Source organism: Microplitis mediator, chromosome 10, assembly GCF_029852145.1.
Source record: "Microplitis mediator isolate UGA2020A chromosome 10, iyMicMedi2.1, whole genome shotgun sequence".
NCBI classification, from domain to species: Eukaryota; Metazoa; Arthropoda; class Insecta; order Hymenoptera; family Braconidae; genus Microplitis; species Microplitis mediator.
The window spans coordinates 2,596,663-2,612,614 of record NC_079978.1 but is presented as its reverse complement, the minus strand read 5'-3'; the positions used below and the strand labels follow the sequence as shown (position 1 = coordinate 2,612,614).

Here is a 15,952-nt window from a genome sequence, read left to right as displayed (position 1 = left end):
GATACTGAAATTAGCCGATGTCTAATCATTTTTGGATTTTTTTAGAGACGGTGAATTATAAAAAAAAAATAATTCAAAAAATTGCGCCTATGACTTTTTAAATTTTCTACGTGTGCATATTTTTATTTTTATTTTTTTTGTAATTGATTTGTTAAAAGAAAAATCAAAAAATTGTCAATTGCCTACTTACTTATGAGTGCGAATGTAGCAGACATGAGACATTTTACGAATTTCAAAAAAATAAATAAATGAATTAAAAAAATGAAATTTGAAAAAATGTGCGCATGGATTTTGCATTTATGTAAATATGCATTTTTTTATATTTTTACTCCATTTACATTTTAATTATTTATTCAAAAATTTAAAGAATTCCCACAAAAAAAAAATAATTCAAAAAATTGCATGATCCAGAAGTTAGCAGACAATCAACAATTTTTGGATTTTTTTTTCACCAAATCAATTGCAAAAATAAAAAAACTAAAAAAATGCACATGTAGAAAATAAAAAAATCTACAAGTGCAATTTTTCAAAATATTTTTTTTTTTATAATTTATCATTTTTTTTTAAATTCCAAAAATTATTTGACGTTTGCTAACTTCAGTATCATAAAATTGCGCCTGTAGTTTTTTAAATTTTCTACATGTGCATATTTTTATTTTTTTTTTTTTGTAATTGATTTGTTGAAAAAGAAAATTAAAAAATTGTTAATTGTCCAGCTTCAGGATCATTATTTAAATAAAATCCTAGCACGCGGATGTTGTTCGCCTGGTACCTGTTGTTAGTCATCATGACTAATATAACTTTCAACATAAAACATTTTACATTATTATTTATTTTACTTTTTAAATCTATCGTATAACGGTTTATTGACCGATATATATCTATATATATGTATATATACATACGCAGTACTGAGATATTAAAAATAATAAGTGTGGCTAAAAAATACTGGCGATATTAAATTCAAAATAATAAGCGCGCCGCTGATTGAATCCAAGCTGGCATTTACTGAAACTTAAAATCTCTAGATAAAATCATTACTGATGGCATCATTGACCCAATGAAATTAATATTATACCTACATCTGTCACTGTCACTCTTACAACATGATTAATAACTAATTCTCACAGTCATTAGCAGTCGGAATTCATAACGTTTATGTCATTTGTCACGTATCAGCTATCAGAGCTGTTTGTTTCCTCGTTTAGATTTTTTTTTAAATTTCAAATTTTCTTTCGAAATTACAATGGGTTATAAATTAAATAAATTTTTTTTAGTTTCATTATTTATAATAAATATTATTTATATGGAATTACATTTTGCCAACGCGAAAAAACGATATTCACCACGACAGTTTGAGGATGATGAGCAACTTTGGCGTGAATTTGAAGAATTCAAAGAATTTAAGGATTTCAAAGAGTGGAGAAAATTTAAAAAAATAAATAATAATTATAAACAGGATAAAAATAATTATTATACTGATGAGTCAAGGAGAGAAAGTATCGATTATGATGGATCAAGTTTGAAAGACGTAAATAATTCACCTGGTGATGTTCCTCCGGATGATCATCCGGCTTTGGTAGGCCGGTATGTCGTAAATCAGTCAAGTAAATATCAATAATTTATTTTTTACTATAATTATAAATGTAGAGCTAAAAATATTAATTAATTTAATTGATAGATTGGACATCCGTTGCTACTATCAGTAGACAACAGGGAATAAATTCATTTCCTTTTGCTAATGTCGTCGCTTTGAGTGATGGACCTCGGGGTAATGGATCTGGAGTTCCTTATATGTTTCTTACACCTTTGGATTTTACGTCAAAAGATCTTAAAGTATGTAAATTATTATTCAATAACTGTAATTTAATTTTTTTAATCAAGTTACTCAGTCTTAATGTTGAGTATCATGATAAGATTAATGACAATGAGATTAACTGTAATTAAAGTGAAAGGAGGAATTTATTTTTATCTGTTTTTGACATCAGGAAGACCCACGTGCAACGCTCATGGTGACCTTGGCTCAAGGTTCTTATTGTACTCAGAAAGACATGGAACCAATAGACCCAAGATGCGCGCGTACTATTTTGAGCGGGAAAGTTCAAAAAGTAGGTATATTTTAAATAAATAATTATAAGGATAAATGATAAATTTGAAAAATTGATTGATTATTTTGATGAAAAAATCTAGATTGATCCAAAGAGCTCGGAATTTCTTGTTGCGCAGAACGCGATTTACGAACGTCATCCAAGTTTGCGCTACATGCCAACAGGTATAAATAAATTCGAATAAAAATATACGACTTGTCATTATATATTTATATTTAATGTTGATAATTTTTAGATCACGACTTTTACTTTGCGAAATTGAAGATATTCTTTATCGCGGTGCTCGATATGTTTGGAGGTGCGAAATTTGTGTCAGTAAAAGATTATTTTAATCCGCCGCCTCTGTCACCTGGGCGCAATAATCATGAAAGTTATGATTATCAAGTGCCATCTGTTAATCAGCTTTAATTATTATTATTATATTTGTAATTAATGTTTATTACTGAATGATTAATTTCATTGTTTTAAATCAAAACTAAGAATATTTTTATACTATTAAATTCATGCTCATAAGTAAAGTAATTAAATATTTTTTTCGTTATCTATTTAATTAAATTCTTGATTTTATTGGTGATTATTTTAAAAAGTGCAATCAAGAGAACGAGCACATTAATGATGAAATTTAATGTATACTTTACGACATAATAAAAATTATTTTTTTAAATGTATAAAAAACTGATATTTATTATTATTATTTTACTTTATATATTTTATCTTATTTAATAATTAGAGTTTCATTTAAGTATGAATTCAAAAAAAAATAGATACGTTAAAAATAAATAAACAAAACTTTAATTCCACTTCCGGTAATGATGCGCTGGTATTTCTTAGAAATTAAAGTTGATTGAATATAATCAGTGAAATACGATACGTTATATTTTTGATAAACATTTGTATGACGTATATAAATATATTACTGATGATAAAATAGCTAAGATTGAAAAATTAAATGATGAAAAATAATTTATTTAAACTAAAGAAGTCTTTATTAAAAATTATATAAATATTTTAAAATTTAAAAAAAATAACAGAGAATTTTTATCGGAAAAATTTATGCTTGTTTATGACATCTCTTAATTCAAGATTGTCAAAGTGTTCAATCATTTCCCTCATAAAAGTATACGGCAGCACTTGGAACAAATAATCGAAAATAGGACACGCGTAGACGTCATCTAGTAATTTTTTCTTAGCAAATCCTGCTTGGAAAATGCCACTGATAATATCAGCGTACTGAGGAAATTTATTATCATAATTACTAGTGTCTTTGAGAGTCTCAAAAATGTTACGATTATTCAAATAATTAACAAGTCTGTACACATCAGCCTTCACAATATCATAGTACGTAATGCCATCACTGATAACATCATTTTTCATGGCTTCAATTTCTTTTAGATAAACATCTCGATGCTCGAACGGATCCTTGGACTTGCAGATCGCATATTTATAATTTTTATCACTGACATATAAATTAACAACCTTCATCTTAACAATATGTTGAAGAAAACCATCAACTTCATTGTCCAGCTCATTGTCTAACTGGTCCTCATTATTGTCATCGACTTCCACCTGATCCTCATCAGCATCATCCACTTGGTCTTCATCATCTTCGACTTGATCTTCATCATCTTTGACTCGGTCTTCATCATCTATACCATAGTCAGTCCCATAAAGTTTTCTACTGATAATATATTCCAGTGGCAAATGTCCTTTATTACACACGGCATTAATATCGGCGCCATATTTCAAAATATTGTTAATAAAATGATAGTTTTTGTGACGGAATGCCACGTGGAGCGGCGTTCTTCCGTATTTATTTTTCAAATTTACATCAGCATCATTTCTTACAAGTATGTCAATGCAGGCTGCGTTGTTATACCGAGCAGCCAAATGGAGTATCGGCCTCTTTGAATTCTTATTATTTATTAAATAACCATCTATCTGATACCTTAAGTAATCACGTGGATTTAAATTATTTATCAGCTTAAATAAACAATGAACATTATCCTGATAATTTAATTGAACACCAACATTCAGTATTGACTCAGCGCTTTTGAAGCCGAGCTTTAAATTTCGACTTTCAATAAAATATTTGAAAATTTCCCGGGAGTTCGGATGAAGAACATGACAAACTGGTTGCAGACCAAAATTATCTTTTGAATTTACATCAGCACCCCGTTCTACGAGGAGTTTTATTATTTTTAAATTATTTGCCGCTCCGCAGGCGAAACGGAGAATCGAATAATAACAGCGGCCGTATTTATACTTATGGTTTAAATCAACGCCATGATTTATCAATTCTTCTATAAGCTCAAGATTTCCAGTCTTGATTGCTTTGTGAATTGGGTAGCCGTTGTACAGAAAATTAGAATTTGAAAATACGCCAACATTTGGATCCGCTCCGTTGCCCAGAAGCAGTTTTGCCATTTGGAGATCATTGTTTTCACATGCTATCAATAATGGAGTTTTAGATTCTGATTTTTTATGGTAAATAAAATTGACATCAACTTTACGTTGCAAAATTTTTTCAACGATACGGTAAAGTCGGTACTTGACAGCAAGATACAAAATACTTTGATTTATATTTTGATCATCGATCATAAGATCAAGACCCTTGGTCACGATTACTTCTGTGTCACGAGCTCCTCTTTGAATTAACAGTAAATGAGGGAGTAATTTCACGCATATTTCTGGAGTAAACTTGTCCTCAAGCATATTGTTCATTAATAATTTTATAACTTCATAACGTTTGTGTTTGATTGCCAGATCGATTAAACTTTCCAGTGATTTATTTATTATGTTGACATCAATTATATTTAGTACATATTCAACATCGATGATATTATCATCTCTGATTGCATTCCGCAGTAAATTATAGAGATTTAAATTCTTCATTATTTTATTTACAATCTGAAAAAAAAAAAAAAAATTATTACTATTTAAAAATCATTATGATGCGGAAAATAGCTGACATCTGACAATTTTATGGCGCATTTAGAAATTTTCGAGCTCTAGCTGTAGCCGAGAGTTGTCATGTAGCGAGAGCTAGTGCTAGATCATTTCCGAATGCACTCTAATTGATATAATTATTGACACAAGTAATTTTTAATAAAATGATTGAATTTAAATTTTCAAATTTCGCGCCGACGTTCAAATTTTTACTATAATAGGGGCGGTTGAATTAATCGCAAAATCGATTGCTTCGTATCAACTGACGGTTCGATAGCGGCAGTCAGTATCATCGATAGTGGCAGTTATAGTCCAGACCCTTCTCTACATTTGAATTGAAACAAAGTATTGCAGTGGCGTCGTGTAATTTGTGGCTCATAGTTATTGTTTAATTAAATTGTGCAGTGTTTTGTATAATGTAAATTGTGCAAAGTGTCTGTGGTGTCGTAAAGTGTTAAGTGTTCAGTGGTAGTGTAAAGTGTTGCTGATGGCTGATGCTGATAACTTCCTGGTTCCTGAGCAAAATCATCTGGCATCGTCTGGTGGGGAAATAGCAGTTAAGTGACGTTTTTTTAGCTGCAATACTCTTGGAGCAATTTAATTCAAATCTCCAAGTGTATTAGGATACCCTTCTGCATATTATTTCCCCGCCAAGGTTTGTTCAAACACTCAAGTGTTTTTTTAAATATTTTAAATAATTTTATATCTTATTCTGACGCCATTAGATTTTGTCGTATGATTTTTTTTTTCTCTAGTTTCTAATAATTCATTGTTCAAACGTTTATATTTACCGCGCAAATAACGAGAATAATAAATAATAATAAAAAATTTCGAATATATTTTTTAGTCTGGGTGAATCTGAAAATGCTGTAGCTTTAACTCTAGTAGTTAAAGCTAAAGATGAGTGTGAATGTAGCAGACATCAGACAAATTTGAAATTATAAATAAAGAGAGTAAATAATTAAACAAATAATATTTACAAAAAAAGCGCATTTTTTTTTAAATTTTATTTTATCAATTATTTACTCTATTTATTTATAATTTCAAATTTGATGATATTGAAGTTAGCCGACGTCTAATAATTTTTGGACTTTTTTTTAAACAATAAATTGTAAAAAAAAAAATATTTGAAAAAATTGCACTTGTAGTTTTTTAAATTTTCTACATGTGCATATTTTTAGTTTTCGTTTTTTTGTAATTGATTTGTTAAAAAAAAAAAATCCGAAAATTACTAATTGTCTGCTAACTTCAGGATCATTAAATTTGTCTGATGTCTGCTACATTCACACTCATAAGCTAAAGCATTTCCGAATGAACCCTTAGTGTTTTTAATTACCAAGTTAGTTGTCATCAGAAAATTTTTAAAAATTTCTTACATCCATTTTTATAGTATATTACTTCCCTAGTTGAGTAATATACTATTACCTGTCAATATTTACTTTGTTTGTGGAAAATAAGTATGAGTGTAAATGTAGCAGACATCTGACAACTTTAATCACCAAGTCAATTGTCATCAGAAATTTTTTTTAAAAATATACATAAGAAAATTTTTGAAAATTCTTTATATGATTTTTAAAATCCTGAAGTTAGCAGACAGTTAAGAGTTTTTGAATTTTTTTTCAACAGATCAATTACAAGAAAAAAAAAATAAAAATATGCACATGTAGAAAATTTAAAAAACTACAGGTACAATTTTTTCAAATATTTTTTTTTTTTATAATTTATCGTTTTAAAGAAAAATTCAAAAATTATCAGACCTCGGCTAACTTCAGTATCATATTTTTTTTAATGACTGCCATTTCCAACATCAAAAATCATTAGATAAAATATTAATTAATTAATTACTTTATTTTAACCTCTATCTTATTGTTTTGTCTCTTATATAATTATATATTTTAAAAATCAACTTACTTTGCGTTTAATTTAATGAGCAACAAAAATTCACAGAAACTCCAATTTTCTTTTAATTGTTAATTTTTTTTAACAAATAATTAACACAATTAACAATTAACACAACATATTTATTTACATTGTTAAATGAAAGTAATGACATCAATTGTAAGCACAAAAATCACTTTCTGTGTTACCATTGTTGGTCATATAGACTTTTGCTCTCCTGTCTCTGCCCAATCATATTTCGCGGTCAAACGTAAGTGTTGTCGGTCTTGTCTAACATTTATAAAAATAATTTAAAAAATACCCAAAGTAAATAAAATATTTTATGAAAGTTTGAATATAAATAAACTGATTGTCAATACTCACAATAATAAATCGTCAGAAAGATGGTAAGTACTCGTTATTTAATTAAATTTATTCCTCTATTTATTCTAACCTATAATGCAAAATTCAAAACATCATTCTATTTATATTATTTTATTTTTCAGTTGTTTTACTCGTTTTTCAAATCCCTGATCGGTAAAGACGTAGTAGTTGAATTAAAAAATGATCTCAGGTAATAAATCAATGATACTTTTAATTGATAACTTTTTTTTTTATATTTGAGAGCACCAATGCTCCAGTCTGCAGAGATAATTAAATAAACACCAGCATCAATAATATCTATTTAAAAAAAATTTGTTTCAGTATCTGCGGTACTCTACACTCAGTAGATCAGTATTTAAATATTAAATTAACTGATATCAGTGTCACAGATCCAGATAAATATCCACACATGGTATGATTTTGTTTTTTATTATAATTTTATTAATTGACATTAATTTGCAAGCGCATTTACATTTCTATCATAAACGGGTTTACCTAGAGGTTCCATGTCAGCTGATCAACAAGTGATCCTACATCTGATCCTACTGATGCCCAAGTAGCACAGAGTCAACTTTAAGATGTCTTTTAAAAGGACAAGACAAATCTCTTTACGCGAATAAGACGTACAGATGTTGGTCTTAGACGTTATAGAAAAGTTCTATTTTTCTTTTCGTCTTTAAAAAGTCATTTGAAGTAAAAAATTGTTTAGCTGACTTATTTTACCATTGGTAATTTACTTTTTTTCACTCATCTCAAGGCTTTTAAGCAGATATTTTTTCGGTGATAGAAATTTCTGTTATATCAAAATTTTGGTTCCTGATCCTTAGATCAAGAAACAGCCTCAAAATTGATATCTTATCGATGTCCCAAAGCCAAGCCCACTTTATTTATTTGTACCAGTTATTTAATGCCGTAAGATGGACGGTGGAGTCGAATTTGAGATTTGCTGTTTGCGATTTCCGACGTCGGAAAGCGAGGAACAATCATGGAAATAGATAGGAAAATTCATGATTATCCTCATCCATCTACACCCATCCTGATTTATCCCAATTTATCCTCATACATTCTCAGTAAATGATTCAAGTTTCGTACTTGAAAGTAGTAAATTTCTTATTCATTGTTTCAAATATTAGTTTTTTTTTTCATTAGTGTCCAAAACTGGCCCTAAAGTGACAAAAAACGGTACCTCTGTGCTATTTAGCGATCAGTTGTCCCGAGATCAGTTATCTGGGACCACTTGTTGACCCGAGTAAACTTAAAATTTGGGTAGACTTATTTCCGATCTATGTAAATGCGCAATTAGTAATATAAAAAAATAAAACTAGAAAATAATATATAAAAGTATGTAACTTTTAAAATTACTCCAGCAATCAGTGAAAAATTGCTTCATACGAGGATCCGTTGTCCGATACGTGCAACTGCCTCACGATGAAGTTGACACCCAGTTGTTGCAAGACGCAGCACGGAAAGAAACGACTGTCCAGACTCGATAATTAAAACGAAAATAAATATCTTTATATATTTATATATTATTTTATAAAACACTTAATGATACTTTGATTTAAAAATAATAAATAATAAATTTAAAATTGATTTATTACAAAAAGAGCTCGGTAATGTACAGAAAAACCTTTTCCTGGGAGAGCTGGTTGATAAATAAATTAAAAAAATAAATATAAAGGACAGTGTGTTATTTTTTAAATCATTTATTGAAAATATTTCTGTAAAATGTGTTCATCCGTCGGCCACGCGAATCAACCAACCAATTATCGGATTGTAAGAGAAAAGCTAAATGTATACGCAGACAAGTTTATCTTGACACGCATTTATTTGCGACGAGAAGTAACTAAAGTCTTAGTTTTAGCTAAAATAAAAAAAAGTTGTTAGAAAAAATAGTAAAGACATTATTTAATAGTAATTATAGCCTAAAGTAAAGGACCAATCAACGATGCATTGGCATACTTTATAATCTTATCATGTATTAATTATATTGTGTATAACAAAGCGGTAACAACTTGTTAATTGTTAACTATATTAATCGTAGGAATTACATAATTACAGTAACTAATAATATACGAATCGTTTAAACTATAATAAATAACAAACAAATTTTATTTTTTGATCCAATATCAATCCTTCACTAAAATCATTTATTGTTTTTGCTCGTTTTTTATTTATTCGTTTTTATTTAGTTTTAATTCATCATCTTGTATTAATTATTTAACAACGTTTTATTTTCTTTGCATTATTTGCTCTTTAAATTCATTTAATCGTAATAAACATTAATTATTTATAATATTGTGCAAATAACTCATATTTTATTTTTTGGTTTTTGCCTTTTTTTATTTATCTCTTTAATTTATTTTTTACTCATTCATTTCTATAGTTTGTTTGTTTTATTTATTTTTATCATACCACGATATAATAAACTCCATTTTTTTTGTTCATTACAGTACAGTAATTCGTAATTGTAACAGAACGTGTTTATAATGGACAGTATCTCAATTAATATATATATATTTTTGTTTTTAAAATCTTTATTTATTTTTTATAGTTACCATCGTGATTTGTTAACTTTTAAAAGTTTATTAATTATTTTGGTAGCTAGTTTGTTGAAAATTTTATTCTCAGCCGATCTAGCTTAGCTTAACCCATGGCAGTTGCTTTTAAATTACTGGCCGACAGGCTCTGATTTTTTTTTTAGCGTTGCACATTACATTAATTAGCTGTCTATCATTGTTAATATTTTACTTTTATTATCTTATGATTGCAATTAGAGATTTTTAATAAATTTAATTGTAAGAAAGCTCAAAGTCGCTTCTTGATATATCGTTTTATCGACGTCCGGATTTTTTTTTTATAATAATTATATTTTATTTATTTATAATAGTTTTTTTTAAATCACTTTAAGTCCAAGTTTATGTCTGTCGCTCAACGAGTCCGCATATTTTTTTTACTAATACTCATAAATTTATAATTTATATATATTCTTTGATACATTTCCACTCCAAGTCATCTAGTTTTATTTTATTTATTTAGTTTTTTATAATCATTTGTGACAATAACTTATGAATAACGGCAGTATCGTTCACGGAGAAAGTACGTTGATTTATAATATATATATATATTTCTCAGCGTTACGGTTTTAATATATTTTTTAAAATTATTATTATTAAAAACAAAACGTATAATTTTTTAAAAATACAAGCCAACATATTTATAGATAAAACGATATCATCAAACGATAGACATACTCTCCCCATTATCGCTACTACCGGTTAATTAATAAGCCAAATATTTAAAAACTTCAATTCTTTAACATTCTTATTAATTAATAAATTTATAAATACATATGTACTCATACACAAACACGTATGTGTACATATATATCAATAAATAATTGATATAATCAGGATCCTTTAATCAGAGCCAGGAAAAATATTAAAACACCGAGATAAATTTTATTTACGCGAGCTAATAATTTTTTAGGGGAAGTTAAAATTTCTCAGCTCGTGCCTAATATTCTTCCTCATTCATTTTCATATATTAATATATATATTTATTTGTTTAAATTGTTTTTAAATATTCTTTCCTTGATATTTCGAAATATTCACACTTAAAGCCTTCAGATAATCACATTGTGTTTGTTTATATATTTTTAAATATCATACACGCGCGAAACTTACCTAGAAATCGTTAAATGTGGAAATATCGAGGATTTTTATTTTAGTATTTATATCATTATATTAATATTAATATTAATGTCATTATTATTAGCAAGTAACACTTGCGTGCGTTCGTTTATCGCGTGTCCATAAATTGATTCAAATGATTTGGGGAAAAATCAGGTAATCATTTTTATACGACACTCAATAAACAACCGCATTTATTATTATTATTATTATTATTATTACTTATTTATTTATTATTATAAATTTTATTTTACTTATTGCTTCTATTGATGATTATATATACATATATATTTATGTATATATATATGCATGAATCTTTTTTAAGCTAATTACCGAAAATATACATGTGTATGTGAAAATGCATACAAATGACGTGATAAGAATTATTTGCACATATTACAGCATCTAAAACTCAATACACAATTTATTTATCATTATTATTATTATTATTATTATTATTATTATTATTATTATTATTATTATTATTATTATTATTATTATTATTATTTTTATTATTATTATTGATTTTGTATTTTTAATTCGAGCATGTCGCAATCAAGGCAATCTCGTCGATAATTAAGAAGGTTTCCCATTCATTCTCTTATTGTTAAATAAATTAATTGTACAAATAATTGAATATATAAATTATTTATTTATTATTTGTTAATTATTTATTATTTTAAATTATTAAATGATTGTGTGAAACCTCCTTTGTGATAAATTCGATGGAATGACGACGGGTGGGAGTAATTATTTATTTGTTTGATTGGTACATGGAGAAAATTCTTGAGGAAAATCTTATGGTGTCATAGTAGAGCTGGACCATGTTGGCCACCATTAGAAATTCAAGTAGACACGTATGAAAATTACTATGGTAATTGTAAAAAATGACGAATTACCGTGACCTAGTAAATTTTTTTATGGTCATTGCAATTTACTGTAACGTAGTAAATTTTTTTATGGTCATAGAAATTTTTGCATGTGTGTATTACAATTTCTGATGGTGGGTAACATGGTCCAGTTTTAGTATCACACCATAGTATTTAAATCAAGAATAATTTCTCCGTGTAACAAATAAATAAATAAAAATATTTATTTGCTGACAGTGAAGATGTTGAGTAGAGAAAATACTACTGTACGTAGAAAAAGGAATATAGATTCGATTTATGCTTAATGATAAATATTCTACAGTAGTAATAAGTTCATAAGCAGATTTAACGTTTAGTGAGAATAATTTTTGTACGATTAATTTAAAATGATTTTTATTTATTTTATTTTTTTTGAGCTTCTATAGCTTATAGAGTAATGAACATTGGTTTGCTTGTTGTAAGATAAGCGTTTTTATCCTACAATGTGTTTTTTTTTTATATAAATGTTTTTTTTAATTTTTTAATTTATTTAATTAAGCCTAGATTTTTTACTGAAACGCAAGATATTTTAGTTACTAGTGAATGTAAATTATAAAAATGAATTTTATAACAATTAACTAGAGCCTGTAAGTCAGTAACAATTAGTCTTGCGTTTCCTTTATTTTATTTTTAATTTTTTTTATTAGAATTTATGATAAAATTTTTTTCTTTATAATTATAATAACAAAATTATTAACATTATGATAAATATCTATATGATTAAAATTTGAACATATAAATAATAGAATAGAAAATTAACAGTCGTGATAAATTAGCGTGTACATAAAGCAATATAATTATTAAAATCTATTAAACTTTAATGGATGCACTTATATAATTAGCATTAAATCATAATAAGTATTATTAAATGATACATGGTGTGATTAATAAATAATTTAAGTAGCATTTAGTATGCATGGTGTTGCGCTTAATTAAATAATAACAATAATAGAGGTCAATTAAGCTAATGGTAATTAATTCGCTGTAATTAATTTAAAGCTAATTATGTCGTGTGTTAGCATTACCGTGACAATGGAGAAAGGTTTTTTTTTATTTTATTTTTTATACCGGTGTCTCGAGAGAGTAAGTTGTAAAAAAATGATATAAAAAATATTTAATTGAATAGAATAATAAATTAAAAATATTAATAAGCGCGGCCGATAGTTCGCATGCGACGATTACTCATTACGAGTGAGCTTTTCATCATACACGTCTATCTTACACTTAATATTATTAATAACTTACAATATATATGTATACATATAAATATATACACATATATTTATAATAAATTAATTTATTTATTTATTAATTAACTAATTAATCCGTAACTTTGCTCACGCAAAAGACTTTTCTCTTTCTTATATATATTTTTGTTGTTTGTCTTTTAAATTTTATCTCAAAATTTTTTACTAGTCCGCGTTATTATTTCATACGTAACTTCAATCTCGTAATTATTTAATTATGCTGGCAATCGTTGAGTGGAATTATTTTAATTACTATTACGCATTTTCACTTTTAAGCATTCGCCATTTTTACGGTCTTGTGTATTTAATTTTTTTTTACTGATCAAAACCCTCGCGAGTTTTATTACTATTATCCATTTTTTTTTTTTTTACGATTATACCAAAAATTATATTACAAACAATAACAGCAAATTTTGTCATATTTATTTTTTAAATAAATTATTAAAACTCGCGACCGTATATTTTATTTGCCATTATTGCAACCATTCATTCATTCAAATAGAAAAAGCTAGAGCTATACATATATTTATTTATATATATATATATATATATTTTAATGCATTGAGAGATTGCGTTACGACGAAAAACGAGAAATCGGTATCCGTTAAACGAAAAGCAAATAAATAAAATCGTCACACAACATGAGTACTTTTAAATTTTTTTTACAAAGTAAATATTGCAAAATATATATAGTATATATATTACATATTATTATATGTATTTATACGCGTGATTTTATTGATTCAACATCACGAGGATGGTGGTACCAATAATAATAATAGTAACAACAAGACTAAGACATATAATAATAATAATAATGATAATAGTAATAATAATTAATAATAATAACAATAATAATGACAATAACAGAAACAATAATAAGTAACAAGAATAACAAAGAATGTAAAAAACACTGGACAAAGCGGCAGAGACGATAGATTTGTTTTTTTTTTATATATATATTATTTATATATTTATTTATTTTGTCTATTAACTGCTGACTGTTGCAATCGGGCAATCGGCCGAGATGATTCGTGGAGATGGTGCTCGTCGAGACACAATTCGATTCTCTTGCTACGTCGCTCACAGATGATTGATAATACGTAAAGTCGCGCTTCGATCACACATTTAGATCTTGACACTTAATATTTAACACACAGTTATTTATATTGTTGTTGCATGTCGATTTTATAGTGCGTTGGTCATCCGAATCCATATTTAGGGGAAGCGAATTCGGTGAGCAAACAAGAAGCGCGAAATACGTACTGATGATTTACGATTTATGATGAGGCTGTATTCTTGCTGCCAGTAATAATAATATATAATACATAATGATAATTATAAAATAAAGTGTGATAAGTTATAATAATAGCAGATAGAACACAAGCAAGCGAAGAGTAACCGTCGGGGAAGGGCACGATAGTCAATTGAGTAAAAACGTGTACTCGGATGTTATGTAGATTATTTTTGACAACAAGACACACATCGAGACGTGCTCGAGGTTTTTTACTTCAATATTTATATTATTTATTATTTATTTATTATTATTATTATTATTATTATTATTATTATTATTATTATTTTTATAAACATGGACTGACGATCCAAGTGTCTGACGATCGCTCTTTAACGGCGAGAATTAATATACGTGACAGTTTTTGCAGTGGTCCGACGAAAGGCAACTCGAGGACAAAGTCACGTTGCTTATAAAACTATTTAATTAAATTATTTATTTTATATATATATATAATATATATATATAAATATTTATATGAATAAGGCTGTTGAATTTCATAGCAGCAGCACGACAGTGAGATTTAATTAGAGGAGGAGTTGACGGGTGGCGTTGGTGGTGGTGGTGGTGGTGGTGGGTCGAGAGGTGGTCGTTGTAATGGTCAACGGTGGGGTAGTGATAATGACGGCTGCCGCAGTGATAATCAGACATCCGCTGTTCGCGATGTGACACTTGGGGATCGGCTGTGGATGACCACACGGTGGCCATTTTTCGTGACGAATCCATCGCTCTCAACGAGGACCGCGGTCTGTCTTACCCGCGGGTCCATGTCTGGGTCGTCGCTCTCCTCACTGGGACCTCCCAGTCGTTGTTGTTTGTGTTTGCGCCAGGCATTTTGTATCAACCTGGCGCAATACTCCTCTCTCTGACGCCACAGTGTCGACGAGACCGGCTCATAGCCAACCTCATCAGGTCTGGCTTGTACTTCTCCCAGCTCTGCTGTTTCTTCAATGGGATTACCCTTTCTCGCGAAGAAGTCTTTTGTGAGTGCATCGAGGATATCCACGCAAAACATAAGGTCACCCTTACATATGGGAATATCCATCGACACGATCTTATACTTATTCGGCTTATGTATTTGCAAAGGGGGCTCCAGTACATCCAAGAAGTCAGAGAGCTGGTCATATCGTATGTACTGCGTACCGTCCGGGTCGAATTGCTGCCAAATTTCATAGTACATATCGTAGTCATCATCGGTCAATCCCTCCTGCACATCTTCTGTCGCTTGTGAGTAATTTTCTAATATCACCGCGATGTACATGTTGATGACGATTAGGAAGCTGATGACGAGGTACGATAGCAGGTATGCAATTCCAATAGTCGACGAGCCACAGTTGCCAGGATATCCTATTTCATTGTTAGGCTCCTGGCAGTCCTCCTCGTTTATTATACCATCGAGCACGCCGTCCCAACCCGCGGACGTTGACATCTGAAAATTTAACCAAACCCTTCATTCGTCTGCTGGGCTTTCGAACTCCCAAGATCTTTATGAGCC

At 28.5% G+C, this 15,952-nt stretch overlaps 3 protein-coding genes across 24 annotated transcripts in view; 1 reads left to right on the top strand and 2 right to left on the bottom strand.

Moving 5' to 3' along the window:
• The first annotated feature begins 1,111 nt into the window (after window positions 1-1,111).
• On the top strand, window positions 1,112-2,768 carry LOC130676146 (protein CREG1). Its single transcript, XM_057482171.1, has 5 exons — window positions 1,112-1,607; window positions 1,682-1,836; window positions 1,989-2,108; window positions 2,191-2,272; window positions 2,344-2,768. The coding sequence occupies exons 1-5, from the start codon at window positions 1,247-1,249 to the stop codon at window positions 2,514-2,516; spliced, it is 891 nt and encodes a 296-aa protein (XP_057338154.1). The 5' UTR covers window positions 1,112-1,246; the 3' UTR covers window positions 2,517-2,768.
• Window positions 2,769-2,924: 156 nt separating this feature from the next.
• Window positions 2,925-7,132, bottom strand: LOC130676145 (putative ankyrin repeat protein RF_0381). Its single transcript, XM_057482170.1, has 2 exons — window positions 6,966-7,132; window positions 2,925-5,015 (listed from the first exon to the last, which is right to left on the bottom strand). Exon 2 carries the CDS (start codon window positions 4,998-5,000, stop codon window positions 3,147-3,149), a length of 1,854 nt encoding a protein of 617 aa, XP_057338153.1. The 5' UTR covers window positions 5,001-5,015; window positions 6,966-7,132; the 3' UTR covers window positions 2,925-3,146.
• Window positions 7,133-9,514: 2,382 nt separating this feature from the next.
• Window positions 9,515-15,952, bottom strand: part of LOC130676142 (sodium channel protein para) — a 37,643-nt gene continuing 31,205 nt past the window's right edge. For all 22 annotated transcript variants that reach the window (XM_057482150.1, XM_057482147.1, XM_057482154.1 and 19 more), the window contains one exon: window positions 9,515-15,886. In XM_057482150.1, coding sequence (XP_057338133.1) covers window positions 15,101-15,886 — 786 coding nt within the window. In that variant the 3' untranslated portion in view covers window positions 9,515-15,100. The remainder of the gene's footprint in view (window positions 15,887-15,952) is intronic.